This window comes from Hemitrygon akajei, chromosome 13 (genome assembly GCF_048418815.1).
Source record: "Hemitrygon akajei chromosome 13, sHemAka1.3, whole genome shotgun sequence".
NCBI classification, from domain to species: Eukaryota; Metazoa; Chordata; class Chondrichthyes; order Myliobatiformes; family Dasyatidae; genus Hemitrygon; species Hemitrygon akajei.
The window spans coordinates 9133071-9150162 of NC_133136.1; the positions used below are offsets into that span (position 1 = coordinate 9133071).

Consider the following 17092-nt stretch of genomic DNA (forward strand, 5'->3'; position numbering starts at 1 on the left):
CACCACCGTTGCCAGCAGCCCATTCCACACACTCACCACTGTCTGAGTAAAAACTTACCCCTGACATTTCCTCTGTACCTATTCCCCAGAATCTTAAACCTGTGTCCTCTTGTGGCAACTACTTCATCCCTGGGACTTTGACTTGAAAAACTCTTTTTCTGTTGATCCGTGTCAAAAAAAGCCTAATTAAATCCACTGTGATTCAATGTTATAATACAATAAAGCATGAAAACTTCCAAGGGAGGGTGAATACTTTTTATATGCACTGTAGCCTTCTGAAGAGTATAATTCGGAATGCTCAAAGACCATGGAACAAAGATAACACAATAATCACGCTTCATTTCAATATTCATATGAACTTTAAAAAAGAGCTTGAAAGATGAATCCATGGCCTGAGGCAATATATTGATCAGTTAAGAAAGGGTAAAAATATTTTTAACTTCTGTTCAATGTAAATATATGTTACTTAGATGCTGGAAGCGGTGTAGTGTGGCATCCATGTTCAGTTGTGACTGGCCTCCCCTGTGGGTGCTGCCCTCCAGTGTTCAATCAGTGGAATGACAGGCTGATATGCTGGGTACTGTACCATTAATTTTTGGGACATGTCGCTCGGAGTCTTGGGCTAAGTATATGTTTCTTTGCTTGCTGTTTTGAATATGCTGTGCATGACTTGCACCTTGTCCCCAGAGGAATACTGTTTCATTCAACTGCACCCATGTATGGTGGAACTTGATTTTATTTGATTTAATTTGATTTGAATCTTTGTGTGAAGGAAGGTCACAATATGATACAATTTTATATTTAAATTCCAGGCTTTTAAAAGCAAATGTACCCTGTTCAGATGATATGAGGAGTAGGATGAATGAGGTATATTGGAAGATTAGATTAAGCTGTGTGACGGCAGATGATAAACAGCGATTGTTTGAAGAAATAATTCATGGTTCTTTTATTCATTGAAGAATAAAATCTTCATCAGAAAAGTAACCGATCCTGAGAGGAAAGTGAAATGGAGTCAGTCAGTTCGGTGTCAGTTTTAATATGGCTGTAGATAAATTTATTTTTTTTATTTCTACAATGCTACTGCAAGCTTGGTTCATTGAGAGTAGATTTCAGAAGTGTGGGTATATTGTTTATCTAGATTTTTCTTTCCTTTTCACTCACTGAAGAGTTGTATGACTAGAAGGGGGATGCACGGACACGGGTGGTGAGGGCCGGACAGAACTGTACACTTGAAGCAGATAATCATCTACAATTCTTCAATCCAGTGTGTACCTCAGACAAATATCTGTAAACTTCCCTGCAGTGAGAAGCCAGTGTTAATCTATTCATATATTCACTTTTATTACATTTACACTTGGTGGCCTCTTTATTAGGTACCTCCTATACTGAACAAGTGGCCACTGAGGGTTTGTTCATGGTCTTCTACTGCTGTAGCCCATCCACTTCAAGGTTCAACATGTTCTGCAATCAGAAATTCACCACTGACTATTTGAGTTAGTGTTGCCTTCCTATAATAAAGCCATGGGAGCAGCTGGTGCGAATCACAAGTCCTGGTTATGCAACCACTGACACCAGTCTCTGAAGTGTATTGATAATGACTGGGGTCACCTATCTTGTAAAGACACTGCCCAGAAGACTGCAATTGCAAAGCACTTCTGTAGAAAAATTTGTCCAGAACAACCATGGTCTTAGCAGCTGTGGAGGCCAAGTCTTTATGCATATTTAAGGCAGAAGTTGACAGATTATTGATTGGTCGGGACATGAAGGGATACAGGGTGAAGGCAGGAGATTGGGGGTGAGAGGAAAATTAGATCAGCCATGATGGAATGGTGGAGCAGACTTGATGGGCCAAAATGGCCTAATTCTGCTCCTATATCTTATGGTCTTATGATCACCTACATCATATGACATGGCACACAATAATGATGATGATGATGATGTCACCTTCCTGTCATTTTGAACCGGTCTGACCATTCTCCCCTAACCACTTTCATTAACAAAGTGTTTTTACCACGGAACTACTGCTCACTGGATTTCTTTTTGGGTTTTTTTTCCACATCATTCTCTGTAAAATCTAGAGACCATTGAATGTGAAAATCACAGGAGATCAGCAGTTCTGAGATACTCAAACCACCCCATCTGGTACCAACAGTCCTTCCATGGTCAAAGCCTTTAAAGATTGCATTTCTTTCCCATTCTGATGTTTGGTCTAAACCACAGTGGAACTTCTTGAACATGTCTGCATTTTCATTAATGCAAATATCTAATTAGCCAATCATGTGGCAGCAACTCAATGCATAAAAGTACCTGAAAAAGAGGTCACTGAATGTATTTTGTAATGACTAGTAACAAGCAAAGGAGAATAAAAGTAAACTAGAGGAAGAGAAGTAGAGGAATGATGAACAATACAGATCATAGGAGATATGAAGAAATAGAGATGATACCACAATGTTAGGAAAAAGTGATAAACACGAGATTCTGCAGATGCTGGAGATCTTGAGCAACATATTCAGAATGTTGGAGAAACTCAGCAAGTCAGGCATCATTAATGAAGAGTAATAAACGGATGATGTTTCAATCTGAGACCCTTCTTCAGGGCACCATGAAAAAGTGATGAAGACTTAACTATTGCCTGCACAGTAATTAACAATGCATCTTATGTGTTCATTTCACTTGACTACAGTGAAACCACTTCCCCCCCCCAAAACTTCCCAGCTTCTCACTCCATCCACCCTCCCCACCCACCTCTATTCGCCCTCACCTACTCTCACCTATCACCAGCCAGCTTGTACTCCTTCCACTCCCCCACCTTCTTATATTGGTTTCTTCCATTGTCCTTTCCAGTCCTGATGAAGAATCTCGGCCTGAAACTTCAACTTATTATTCCCCTCCACAGATGCTGACTGACCTGCTGAATTCCTCCAACATTTTGTGTGGTTTTTTTCAGCATCTGCAGAACCTTGTGTGTTTGGCTTTCGAGCCTTGCTTTCTTTTATTGAATTTTCCTGGCCCCTAGGCCTCTTCAGCTCCACCTGTGTTCTCTCTACCAGCAAACCAAGCAAGCAAATGAACATGAAAAAGTATCTAAGGAGAAATGTCTGAGAAGTAAACATCCTACCTCCTTGCGCTGTCTGGAACATCCATAGAAGCATGATGCGTACATTCCATCTCATTCTCCACTAACTGCTTCCTCTGCATTAACTCTTTCTTCTCCTGTGAAAAATATATTTGAGTATGAGAGCCCTTTAACTGTACAGCACATTTCCAAATTAATAGAACTGATCTTAACTTGAAATAGATAGGATTGAGAAAAGTTAACCGGTCTTCAGTCAAGACCAGCAGGAGGATATAATGTACAAATTCGAGTTCAAGTTTAAGTTTAGTTAACATTCAACTATATATGAATACCCATGAACACGACCAAACAAAACTGTTACTACGGGGCCAGGATGCAAAACACAGTACCAACAGTCATACACAACACAAGGCACATGTTGTGCATACAAGGTAGTGGTAAACGTGCAGTCACACATGTGTGTGTGTGTCTCTTAGGCACATATACGTATATATACCTTGGGTGACAAACACTTTTGCACAGTACTGTATATTGGTTAAAATAGGAAAGCGGTTGGGAAACAGAAATAAAAGTACTCTGCTTTGTATTAGCTCTGTAGTGTTGTTATTTGGTAACTGAAAAGACAGTTCCCCAATCAACATGATAAAGTATCTAAGTACTGTGCAAAAGTCTTTGACACCCTAGTTATGTATATGTGCCTAAGACTTTTGCACAGTACTGTATTACTTACCATTAGACAATAAAACCATAAGAATTAGGCCATTCAGCCTATTGAATCTGTTCCACCATTCCATCATGGCTGATCCATTTCCCTCTCAGCTCCAGTCTCCAGCCTTCTCCTTGTATCCCTTCATGCTCTGACTAACCAAGAGTTATCAACTTCTCTCTTAAATATACCCAGTGACTTGGCCTTCACAGCCCCCTAGTGGCAACAAATTACACAGATTCACCACTCTCTGGCTAAAGAAATTCCTCATCATTTCCATTCTAAATGAACGTTGTTCTATTCTGAAGCTGTGCCCTCTGGTTTCAGATACCCCACGTGGAAACGTTCTCTCCACGTCCACTCTATCAAGGCCTTTCAACATTCAATAGGTTACAATGAGATCCCCCCCCATTCTTCTGAATTCCAGTGAGTATAGGCCTAGAGCCATCAAATGTTAAGCCTTTCAATCCTGAAATCATTCTTATGAACCTCCTTTGAATCCTTTGTAATGTCAGCACATCCTTTCTTAGATAAGGGCCCCAAAATTGCTCACAGTACTCTAAGTAAGTCCTCACCAGTGCCTTAAAATGCCTCAACATTAGTTAGGTCAAGTCAAGTCAAGTTTATTGTCATTTAACTATGTGCAGGTGTACTGTTAGATGAGAGAACGTTTCTCTAGACCAGGATGTAAGGCACAGAAGTACACACAACGCACATGTAACACACGTCCTTGCTTTTATCTTCTAGTTACTTACTTGAACAATATTGGCTTATATACACTTTTGAACTTCCTTCACAAGCTAGTTTAAGACAAATATTAATGGTTAAACCAGCCTATGTTAAAACAGAACTGATAATGTTAATGGTTAAAGCAATTTTTGTAAAAACAGAACTGATAATGAATTTGATGTGATTGTACAAGCACTGGAAGAAATTAAACTACAAGAAGTTGTTTACATCTTTCTTCTTCTCAGCCTGCCACTCATCTTAAATAATACAAAATTAGATATTATACAAAACCAACCTTCATGTATTTGTGTCATGCATGGTTTGCTATCAAGGCCTATCTTCATTTGCTTGAAAGAACTGAATTGTCTTTTGCAGCCACTGTGTGGTTACAGTATTTTAGCTGTTAGACAGTTCCATGTTTTCATCGATGCTAATTACTGATAAAGATTAGCTTTATTTGATTTGTATGAATGGTATGCAAAACAAGCTTTTCACTGAATCTTGGTATGGTAGGCATCCATGGATATTGCGTCCTAGCTGCCTAGATACACAAGCCAGGGCAGTACGATATGGAGAGCAAGCTGTTGTCCATGTAGCAAACTCCCCCTCTCCACACATCTAATGAACCAAAATGAACAGCAGAGACCAATATAGTTCGCATATGTGACAATACTCAACTATTCCAATACCAATACCAAAATGTGGCTCCTCACAGTTACTTGACATAGTTAAAGGTTAAAGGTTACCTTTATTTGTCACATGTACATCAAAATGTACAGTGAAATACGTCAATGTGTCAATGTGTCAATGACCAACATAGTCCATGGCTGTGCTGGGGCAGCTCACAAGTGTCGCCATGCCTCTGGCACCAATATAGGATGCCCTTAACTCACTAACCCTAACCCGTTCATCTTTGGAATGCTGGAGAAAACTAGAGCACCCAGAGGAACCCACATAATCACTGGGAGAATGTAGAAACATAGAAACACTAGCTGATTGATTTTCCTTCAAAACTCCGTTCTCCTGTTTTCTTCCCGTAACCTTTGATGCCCCAACTAATCAAGAACCTATCAACCTCCACTTTAAATTCAGAAGAATGAGGGGTGACCTTATCGAAACCTATCAAATGGTGAAAGGCCTTGACAGAGTGGATGTGGAAAGGGTTTTCCTGTGGTTGTAGAGTCTAAGACCAGAGCACGCAGCCTTCTTGGGGGACACAGCCTCAGAATAGAAGGGTGTCCATTTAGAATGGAAATGAAGAGGAATTTCTTTAGCTAGAGAGTAGTGAATCGATGGAATTCTTTGCTGCAGGCAGCTGTGGAGGCTGTTGCACCATCAATAACTCTCGGAGACATGAGGCGAGAGATAGGCTTTTATTAGCTGGAAGAGAGCACTATCAGCAGCAAGAGACCATCACACAACATCCTGGAGACTGAGGGAGGAGCAGTGCCTCCAATCGCCTTTATACAGGGGTCTGTGGGAGGAGCCACAGGAGCAGTCAGCAGAGGGGGCGTGTCCAGACAGGTATATGTAGTTCACCACATTGGCCAAGTATTTATGTATATTTAAGGCAGAGGTTGATAGATTCTTGATTGGTTACGGCATGAAGGGATATGGGGAGAAGGCAGGAGATTGGGGCTGAGAGGAAAATTGGATCAGTCATGATGAAATGGCAGAGCAGACTCGATGGGACAAATGGCCTAATTCTTCTCCTGTATCTTATGGTCTTAAATATACCCAATGACTTGGCCTCCACAGATATCTGTGGCAACGAATTCTACAGTTTCACCACCCTCTAGCTAAATAAATTCCTCTTCATCTCTGCTCTAAAGGGATGTCCTTCAATTTTGAGCCTCTGCCCTCTGGTCTTAGACTGTGTCAGAAGAGGAAACATCCTCGCCACGTCCATGGTGTTGCCATGCTTCCAGAATCAGCATAACATTTACTAACCACGATTTACTAACCTGATCCATATGTCTTTGGGGTGTGGGCACACCCAAGGAAACCCATGTGGTCACAAGGAGAACATATACACTTTATATTGATAATGGAAACAACTGAACCTTTTGAACAGGTCTGCATGCTTTCTGCTGCTGTCTGAAAGGAGTTTGTATGTTCTCCCCATGGCCGCATGGGATTCCTGCAGGTGCTCCAATTCCCTTCCACATTCCAAAGATATGCAGGTTAATGAGTGGCGCACATGCATTGTTGGTGCTGGAATCGTGACAGCACTTGCAGGCTGCCCATCACAATACTCACGTACAGTTGTGCTGGACCCCAGAACATTTTTCTCTGCTTCTGCAGAGATATGACCCAAAATGTGATCAGATCTTCACTTAAGTCCTACTACTAGATAAAGAGAGCCCATTTGAATAAATACCACAAAAACATTATTCTTATTCATTTATTTATTGAGAAAAATGATCCAATATTAGGTGCATTTGTTGGAAAAAGTATGTGAACCTCTGGGGTAAATGCCTTCTACAAAACTATTTGGAGTCAGGTGTTCCAATCACTGAGATGAGATTGGAGGTGTGGGTTGTGGAGGTGCCCTGCCCTATAAAAATGACACACAAAGTCAGGTTACTGACAGCAACTGCTTTTGTCATGAAAGATGCAGAAACATAGAAACAGAAAACCTACAGCACAATACAGGCCCTTTGGCCCACAATGCTGTACTTACTTCAGAAATTACCAAGGATTACCCATAGCTCTCTATTTTTCTAAGCTCCATGTACCTATCCAGGAGTCTCACAAAAGACCCTAGCGTATCCGCCGCCACCACAGTTGCCGGCAGCCCATTCCACGCACTCACCACTCTCTGCATAAAAAACCTACCCCTGATATCTCCTCTGCACCTACTCCCCAGCTCCTTAAACTTGTGCCCTCTTGTGCTAGCTATTTCAGCCCTGGGAAAAAGCCTCTGAATATCCACAGGATCAATGCTTCTCATTGTCTTATACACCTCTATCAGGTCAGCTCTCATCCTCCATTGCTCCAAGGAGAAAAGGCCAAGTTCACTTATCCTATTCTCATAAGGCATGCTCCCCAATCCAGGCAACATCCTTGTAGATCTCCTCTGCACCCTTTCTGTGGTTTCCACATCCTTCCTGTAGTGAGGCAACCAGAACTGAGCACAGTTCTTCAAGTAGGGTAAGGAGGAATAGCCTAAAATTCCCCCAAACCGATGTGCTGGGCTGACCAACGGTTACCGGAAATGTTTGGTTGAAGTTATTGCTGTACAAGGAGGTCACACCAGATACTGAAAGCAAAGGTTCACATATTTTTTCCAATAAATACATGTAATATTGGATCATTTTTCTCAATAAATAAATGAACAAGTATAAAGTTTTTGTGGTATTTATTTAATTGGGTTCTCTTTATCTAGTTTTAGGAAATACGTGAAGAACTTACTACATTTATGACACATTTGGATAGCAGTAGAAGAATCAGTTCGAGTCAGCATGGATTTATGAAGGGAAAATCATGCTTGACTAATCTTCTGGAGTTTTTTGAGGATGTAACTATGAAAATGGACAAGGGAGAGCCAGTGGATGTAGTGTACTTGGACTTCCAGAAAGCTTTTGATAAAGTCCCACATAGGAGATTAGTGGGCAAAATTAGGGCACATGGTATTGGGGGCAAAGTACTGACATGGATTGAAAATTGGCTGGCTGGCAGGAAACAAAGAGTAGCGATTAACGGGTCCCTTTCGGAATGGCAGGCTGTGACCAGTGGGGTGCCACAAGGTTCAGTGCTGGGACCGCAGCTGTTTACAATATACATTAATTATTTAGATGAAGGGATTAAAAGTTACATTAGCAAATTTGCTGATGACACAAAGCTGGGTGGCAGTGTGAAATGTCAGGAGGATGTTATGAGATTGCAGGGTGACTTGGACAGGTTGGGTGAGTGGGCAAATGTATGGCAGATGCAGTTTAATGTGGATAAATGTGAGGTTATCCACTTTGGTGGCAAGAACAGGAAGGCAGTTTAATATCTAAATGGAGTCAAGTTAGGAAAAGGGGAAGTACAACGAGATCTAGGTGTTCTTGTACATCAGTCAATGAAAGTAAGCATGCAGGTATAGCAGGCAGTGAAGAAAGCTAATGGCATGTTGGCCTTTATAACAAGAGGAATTGAGTATAGGAGTAAAGAGGTCCTTCGGCAGCTGTACAGGGCCCTGGTGAGACCACACCTGGAGTATTGTGTGCAGTTTTGGTCTCCAAATTTGAGGAAGGACATTCTTGCTATTGAGGGAGTGCAGCGTAGGTTCACAAGGTTAATTCCCGGAATGGCGGGACTGTCATATGTTGAAAGATTGGAGCGACTGGGCTTGTATACACTGGAATTTAGAAGGATGAGAGGGGATCTGATTGAAATATATAAGATTATTAAGGGATTGGACACACTGGAGGCAGGAAGCATGTTCCCGCTGATGGGTGAGTCCAGAACTAGAGGCCACAGTTTAAGAATAAGGGGTAGGCCATTTAGAACAGAGATGCGGAAAAACTTTTTCACCCAGAGAGTGGTGGATATGTGGAATGCTCTACCCCAGAAGGCAGTGGAGGCCAAGTCTCTGGATGCATTCAAGAGAGAGTTAGATAGAGCTCTTAAAGATAGTGGGGTCAAGGGATATGGGGAGAGGGCAGGAATGGGGTACTGATTGTGTATGATCTGCCATGATCACAGTGAATGGTGGTGCTGGCTAGAAGGGCTGAATGGCCTACTCCTGCACCTACTGTCTATTGTCTATCGTCATTTTAGGTGATATTTATGCAGAAGTTGAAAAAATTCTACAGGGTTCACAAACTTTCTAGCACTACTGTATTTGTTTTGATGCAAAATTACTTACTTCACTGTATGTTTCGGTGTACATATGACAAATCTTTGTGATCTAATTGTTGATGTTTAAATCTACGGGAATGAGGTAGGTCACCTTGTGCCACAAAATTAACCTCTTGGCCTGAAATTTTGACTGTTCATTCATTTCCAAAGATGCCACTTGGCTTGCTGAGTTCCTCCAGCATACTGTGTGTGGTGCTCTGGAATTATGCATCTTCAGAATCTCTTGTGTTTAAACTTTAGGGATAATTGTTGATTTCAGGAAAGTGGAAGTACAGTGAACAGTCTACATCTGGAGAACAGCAGTGGAGAGCCATCAGCTTTAAATTCCTGAATGTTAGCAGATCTGAAGACCTGCACATAGATACAATCATAAGGTAGGTGCACTAGCATTTTTACATTCTTAGGAGGTTAAGGAGATTGACTTGTGTGGAAAACTCCAGCAAACTTTTATAGGTGTTCTGTAAAAGTGTGTATCTTGCTTGCCTGCATTGTGACCTGAGACATCAGTTGGAATGTGGAAGAACTTAAGAAGCTGTAGAGAGTAGTGGACTTAGCCTGTCATGTTTGTAACTTGAAAACATTAAACTAATTCAAAGGAAGACACGGGAATCTGGGAGTGCAGATCTAACTTTGTCTTTAAGTGAGGCTGCATATCACATGGTAGTATGGTAATATATTCATTTCACATATTTATATAGATTACTCAAATATTAGTTAAATATTGAATACACAATATAGTCCAATAATATTTCAATCGGTTGTATCCATAGGAGGCACTGCCTCAAGATGTCAATGTCCATCATCACAGATCCCCACAACCTGGGACATGCCACGTTTTCACAGCTGTTATTGGGTCAGAGGTACGGAAGCTTGAATTCCCCCACCACCAGGTTCAAGAACAGCTACTTCCCTTCAACCATTCAGTTCTTGAACCAACCAGCAGACCGCTAATCACTACAGTTTGGCAACACTATGATCATTTTCCACTAAAATGGATTTGTTCTAATGTACTTTATTGTAAACGTTGTGTAGAATTTATGTTTAATTTATGTTTTTCTTGTGAATGCTACATATGTGAACTATTTACCTGTGAAGTTGCTGCAAGTAATTTTTAATTACACCTGTGCAAACAAGTACTTGTACAAACAGCCTGTGCAAAAATCTTAGGCACGTGTAAAAAATATGTAAAGCAAAGATGCTTTCAAAAATTATGAAATTAAAAGTTTTTAAATTTCAAAAAAATTACTATAGAGAACAGAAAACAGTAGAAAATTAAAATCATATTTTGGTGTTGTCCACCTTTAAAACTGCATTAGTTCTCTTAGGAACACTGTCATGCAGTTTTATTTTAAAAAATTGTCTGGTAGGTTGTTCTAGACATCTTGGAGAACTTGTCATATTTCTGCTGCAGACTTTGGATGTCTCGCTTGCTTCTGCCTCTCCAGGTAAAACCAGACAGCCTGATTGATGTTGAGATCAGGGCTCTCTGGATGCCATACCATCTGAAACAATTATAAACAATCTAGGGTGCCTAAGACTCTTCCACAGTACTGTGGAACAATAAACTCAAGACTTTGACTTTGATCTTGACCTTAATCAGTAATCTCCACACGAATCTTAACTCTGCCTGCTGAGATCAAAAGTCAAAAAGCAATTTTAAAGTGCTGAGTTTGACATAGACCTAGATGGTATTAGCATCTCATGAATAACAAAGCTGTTTTCTCATTATAAGTTTCATTTGCCAAACCTTAATGCAATCATGTACAGTACTAGGTACATGTCCCAAGTTAGTAATTATTTTTGTTCAGGCTCATTCATTCTACCTTTTCCATCCTTTCTATTCTCCTTTCCAGCTCCATCGCTCTGTTCTGTTTCTGCTGCAGTTTCACCTCAAGGTCATTGAAATTTTCGATACTTCTCTGCAACTGTTTCTCCTGCTTCTCCGCAAATGCCTAAAAGGGAAGCAAAACAAGGGAAATTAAAGCAAAATAGAGCACAACAGAACAGAAACAAGCCATTTAGCCCATCCAGTCTATGCCAAATTGTTACTCTGCCTAACCTGAACCAATATCTACAATACCTCTCCCATCCATGATATATCCAAAATTCTCTTAAATGTTGAAATTGAAATCCACCACTTCTGCTAACAGCTATTTCCACACTCTCACCACCCTCAGACTGAAGAGCTTCCCCTTTGGGTTCTCCTTAAATATTTCCCCTTCACACTTAACCTATGACCTCTAGTTCAAGACTCACCTAATCTTACTGGAGAAAAGCCTGCTTTGCATTTATCCTATCTACGCCTCTCACGATTCTGAATATCTCTGTCAAATCCTTCCTCACTCTTGAATGCTCCCAGGAAAAAAAAGTCCTAACCTATTCAACTTTTTCCTATAATTCAAGACCTTAAGTCCTGGCAAGATCTCTGTATTGTTTCAAACTCATTGACCTCTATTGTATGTAACGCCCTGGTAAAGGTTTCACTGCTAACGTAATGGTCTTTCCATAACCCTAAATCAGCACTGGTCAAAGACTGCCAGATTACCTGATCTTCTAACAATGATAGCTTTCTAACATCTGTATGGCTTCCCTTCGATCCACACTATAACACACAGAAGGGTCTGACTGGAGGCCAATCTGCCTCCAAATCTCTGCTGGGAATGAGACCAAAAGGAGATCAAGTAAAACCAGACAAAGCTGGAAACTCTGGTACCATTTATATAATTGTTTATTTGGGTGATACAGTGCAGAATAGGCTAATCAAACTGCGCCACCCCAACAATCCCCTGATAACCCCAATTTAACCCTATCCTAATCACGGAACAATTTACAATGACCAATTGCCCTGCTCGATACATCTTTGAACTGTGGGAGGAAACAGGAGCACCGGGAGGAAGCCCATGCATTCCACAGGAAGGATATGCACAGGTTCCTTATACACAGTATCTGAATTGAACTTCGAGTTCCAACGCCGTGAGTTGTAATAGCTTTGTACTAACTGCTATGCTTCCATGGTGCCCAAAGTTCTGATCATATTGAATGGCAGGGAGGTGCTGCTGTTTTCCTGTGTTCTTATTAGAAGATGAGACTACCTTTTCAGTAGATAGAACTGCAATCTCTGGAGTAGGTGGCTACCGATAAAAGAGTGAAGAAATGTTATTATTGAAAGTGGAATAGGAACGGCAAGTGGAAAATGTGCCGTTTAATCAGATGCTGTTTGACCTGCTGAGTATTGTTTGGTTTTAATTTTAGATGCCCAACACCTGCAGCTTTGTAATTTTCATCAACAGAAGATAACCCACCTTCCATGTTGGATTGGATAGATTCCAGTCAATCTTATACTGGATAGAAGCGGGCAGGAAGAATCTTTGTGGACACTACCCACCCTGAAAACTGCTTTTTCCAAAAGTTCCCTTCTGGAAAGCTATATGGCTATTAAAACAAAAACTTCGCACCAACTTAAAAGACATTTCCCCCCAGGCAGTAAATCTAATCAATGCCCATACACCCACCTCCATCTATAACCCCCGTCATTGCACTGTAAACACTAAATAATGCTGTTTACATTGTATATACATGCTGATATATATTTATGTATAGTACTGTGCAAAAGTCTTAGACACACATATATATATATATATAGAGTGAAGCATCCGTTAGTCTCGCGAGACCATGGATCTGTGCCTGGAAAGTCTTGTTGTGCCATCGCGGTGAGGCGATGCTGGAGTGTACTCGCCAGGGCAAAGGCCTGGGCAAGGTTGTATGGGAGACCAGCAGTTCCCCGTGCAGTGAATCTCCCCTCTCCACGCCACCGATGTTGTCCAAGGGAAGGACAAGGGCCAATACAGCTTGGCACCAGTGTCGTCGCAGGAGTTGCCAGAACGAGGTTGAAGGCAATGTCGGACTGCCTTAGGGACTCCAGCTCTAGATTTGTCCTCAAGGTTTACTCCCGAAGCCTTTCCCATGAGTGGGTATGGCCACAAGGCAGCGGAGGTTCGAAATCAGAGTTTTCCCTCTCTTAGATGGACTGCCTTCCCAGGCTGACGAGCTCCATCTACCCGAAGCACTGGTTTTAAGGCGCCAGGACCCGCCTTCGCCCCTTCTCCTGTCAGTAGAAACAGTTCTGCCGGGCTTACAGGCTAAGCCACACGAGAAGGCCAGGAGTTGGGCTGGGTTGTCAGAGGCTATTTGAGGCTCATGCCATGAGGAGAACTTTTAGGTAGTGGGAGCTTGTCTTCACTACCACTCCTCGGCTTGACAACCTTGGAACATATATATAGTTAGGGTGCATAAGACTTAGACCATAGAACCATAGAACACTACAGCACAGTACAGGCCCTTCAGCCCTCCATGTTGTGCCGACCCATATAATCCTTAAAAAAAAGTACTAAACCCACACTACCCACAACCCTCTATTTTTCTTTCATCCATGTGCCTGTCCAAGAGGCTCTTAAATACCCCTAATGTTTTAGCCTCCACCACCATCCATGGCAAGTATACTTTTTGCACAGTACTGTATTTGCAAACATAGAGCAGAGAGTGAGTTTGTAAATCTGGCGGGAGTAAAGGATGTTGGGAATAGTGAGCGTGGAGCACTGTGGGAAGGGTGCAGGACAGGTGGCAGAGAAGGAGTGCAGGAATGCCAGGGAATGGGATGGTGTGGGGGCAGACGCACCCAGCCCTGAGACACCAGGCAAGGTCATTTGATGTTTGATCATTACAGAATGATCCCTCTCCTAACCATGGTTCCTCTCCTAACCATGGTTCCCCTCTCCCTGCCCCCTTCCTTATTTCAGTCCACAATAGAGACTCATATTGGAATCAGGTTTATCGTCACTCACGTATGTCATGAAATTTGTTTTTCCTTTGTGGCAGCAGTATACTGCAATATATAACATTACTACAGTACTATGCAAAAAGTCTAGCACCATTTTTTATAACGCTGATCTTTGCCCCTTACCCAGAAACATTGATAAAGAAATCTATTGACACATGATTCCATCTGATAGAGAATATCAAAAGTCCTAGTTTTACCCATTCTTCCTACTCTTTCTAATATATAATATTCAGACATTTACTTTTATTTTATTCAGAGATACAGCCCAGTAACAGGCCCTACCAGCCCAATGAACCCACTGTGCCCAAATACACCATGTGACTAATTAACCATTTTGGTCCATACGAATTTGGAATGTCAAAGGAAACCTGAGTTTTGGACCCATTACCTAAGAAAGGATGTTCTGACATTGAAGAGGGTCCAGAGGAGGTTCAAAAACATTAATCCTAGGGGGAAAAAGGGTTAATGTATCAGGAGCATTTGATGGCTCGGAGTTTTTACTTGCTGGAGTTTAGAAGAATGCGGTGGGGGGGGGGGGGGGATTTAATTGCAACCTGTCGAAAATTGAAAGGCTGAGATAGAGTGGACATGAAGAGAATGTTTCCAACAGTGAGGGAATCTAGAACCAGAGGGCATAAGTCACAGAATAGAAGGACATCCCTTTAGAACAGAGATGAGGAGGAATTTCTTTAGCCAAAGGGTGGTGAATCTTTGGAATTCATTGCCATAGATAGCAATGGATGTCAAGTCACTGGCTACATTTTAAGCAGAGTTTGATAGGTTATTGAATAATAAGGGTGTCAATGGTTACAGGGCGAAGGCAGGAGAATGGTATAGAGAGGGAAAATATACCAGCCATAATGGAATGGCGGAGCAGGCTTGTTGAGCCAAATGGCTTAAGTCTACACTTAAGACTTATAGTCATCAGGATGAAACCCACGTGATCATGGGGAGAAATGTACAAACTCCAAACAGACAGTGGTAGTATTGACCATAAGACCATAATGCAAAGGAGCAGAATTAAGCCATGTGGCCCTTTGTGTTTGCTGCACCTTCCATCAGGGTTAATTTATTATCCTTCTTAACCCCATTCTCCTGCCTTCACCCTGTAACGTTTGACTCCCTGATTAATCAAGAATCTATCAACCTCTGCATTTAATATACCCAATGATTTGGCCTGTACAGCTGTCTGTGGCAATGAATTCCACAGATTCACCATCCTCTGGCTAAACTCTTCATCATCTCTGTTTCAAATGGATGTCCCTCAGTTCTGAGGTTGTGCTCTCTGGTCCCAGACTCATGCACTATAGGAAGCATCATCTCCACATCCGTTCTATCTAGGCCAAGGGTTCTCAACCTTTTTTATGCCGAGGACCAATACCATTAAGCAAGGGGTCCATGGACCCCAGGTTGGGAACCCCTGCTCTAGGCCTTTCAATTGAACCCGGATCACTGGTGATGTAAAAGTGTTTTACTAACAGCTACACCACCATGCCATCCATTACCTGCAGTCTCTGCATCTCTTGCTCATGCCTCTGCTTCAGTTCATCCATTTGCTTCTGATAGTGCTTGTAGAGTTTCTGTGAAGCATTCCGGAGTGCTGCAGCACCTGCTTCCTGAGTGGCCTCCAACTAAAGACAAGATACATTTAAGAAGGTGAGTGGCGGCAAAACATTACATCACACATTCCTTTACAGGATTATAATGTAAACACGTTCAATTACCTCATAGCTAGGTGAAGGGTGTGAAGACTCAGAAGAGAAATGTTTTATATTATCTGGCTTCTTCTGCCAGCATCAACTACTTATACTGTACCTCCAAGAGGACAACAACCTTGTTGTGGCTTGCAGGCTTCTTTAGGAGTTTGGGAAGATTTGGTATGTCATCAAAAACTCTCCAAAATTTCTACAGATGTACTGTGGAGAGCATTCTAACTGGCTACATCACCATCTGGTATTGGGAGCTACTGCATAGGATCGAAGTAAGCTGCAGAGAGTTGTAAAATTAATCAGCTCCATCTTGGGCACAAGGCTTCACAGTACCCAAGGTGCCTCAGAGAGGTGGCTTCCATCATTAAGGACCACCATCACCCAGATCATGCCTTTTTCTCATTGATACCATCAGGAAGGACGTGCAGAAGCTGAAGGCACATGATCAGTGATTTAGGAACAGCTTCTTCCCGTCTGCCATCTGATCTCTGACAAGACATTGAAAGCATAAACACTACCTTGCTACTTTTTTAATTTCTATTTTTGTATTACTTATTTAATTTAACTATTTAATATACAAACGTTTGTATATGTACTTACTGTAATTCACAGTTTCTCTCTAATATTATTCATTGCATTGTACTATTGCCGCAAAGTCAACAAATTTCACAACATTTCCTCCAGACCTCCAGGTTCGGGGGCTCAGCTCAGGGCTAACAACACTGACAGGTCAAACAAAACTGTTACAGAAACAGCAATGAAGATTCCTTCTATGTTTGTATTGTGAGGTATGAAAATCTCCAGCTCTAACATGATCCCACTTCCTGTCACATCTTCCCCTCTCCTCCCTTGTCTGCTTTTCACAAAGACCTCTCAGAATCAGAATCAGGTTTTTAATCAGTGACTTATATCATGAAATCTGGTTTTTTTTTTTGTGGTTGCAGTACAGGGCCATGTATAAAAATGAATAAACTGTGCAAAAGAGGAATAGCCGGAAAGAGTGAACAGTTTCAATTTTCTGGGTGTCAATATCTCTGAGGATCTATCCTGGACCCAACATATTGATGCAGCTACAAAGAAGGCATGATAGTGGCACATTTCATTAGGTGTTTGAGGAAATTTGGTATATCACCAAAGACACTCAACATATCTGTACAGATATACCATGGAGAGCATTCTATCTGGTT

General features: G+C 41.6%; 1 protein-coding gene across 4 annotated transcripts in view; it reads right to left on the reverse strand.

Moving 5' to 3' along the window:
• Positions 1 to 17092, reverse strand: part of LOC140737629 (coiled-coil domain-containing protein 68-like) — a 101485-nt gene that overhangs the window by 40912 nt on the left and 43481 nt on the right. For all 4 annotated transcript variants that reach the window (XM_073064111.1, XM_073064109.1, XM_073064112.1 and 1 more), the window contains exons 5-7: positions 15702 to 15827; positions 11183 to 11311; positions 3119 to 3213 (exon numbers count right to left, since the gene is read on the reverse strand). In XM_073064111.1, the coding sequence (XP_072920212.1) occupies positions 3119 to 3213; positions 11183 to 11311; positions 15702 to 15827 (350 nt within the window). The remainder of the gene's footprint in view (positions 1 to 3118; positions 3214 to 11182; positions 11312 to 15701; positions 15828 to 17092) is intronic.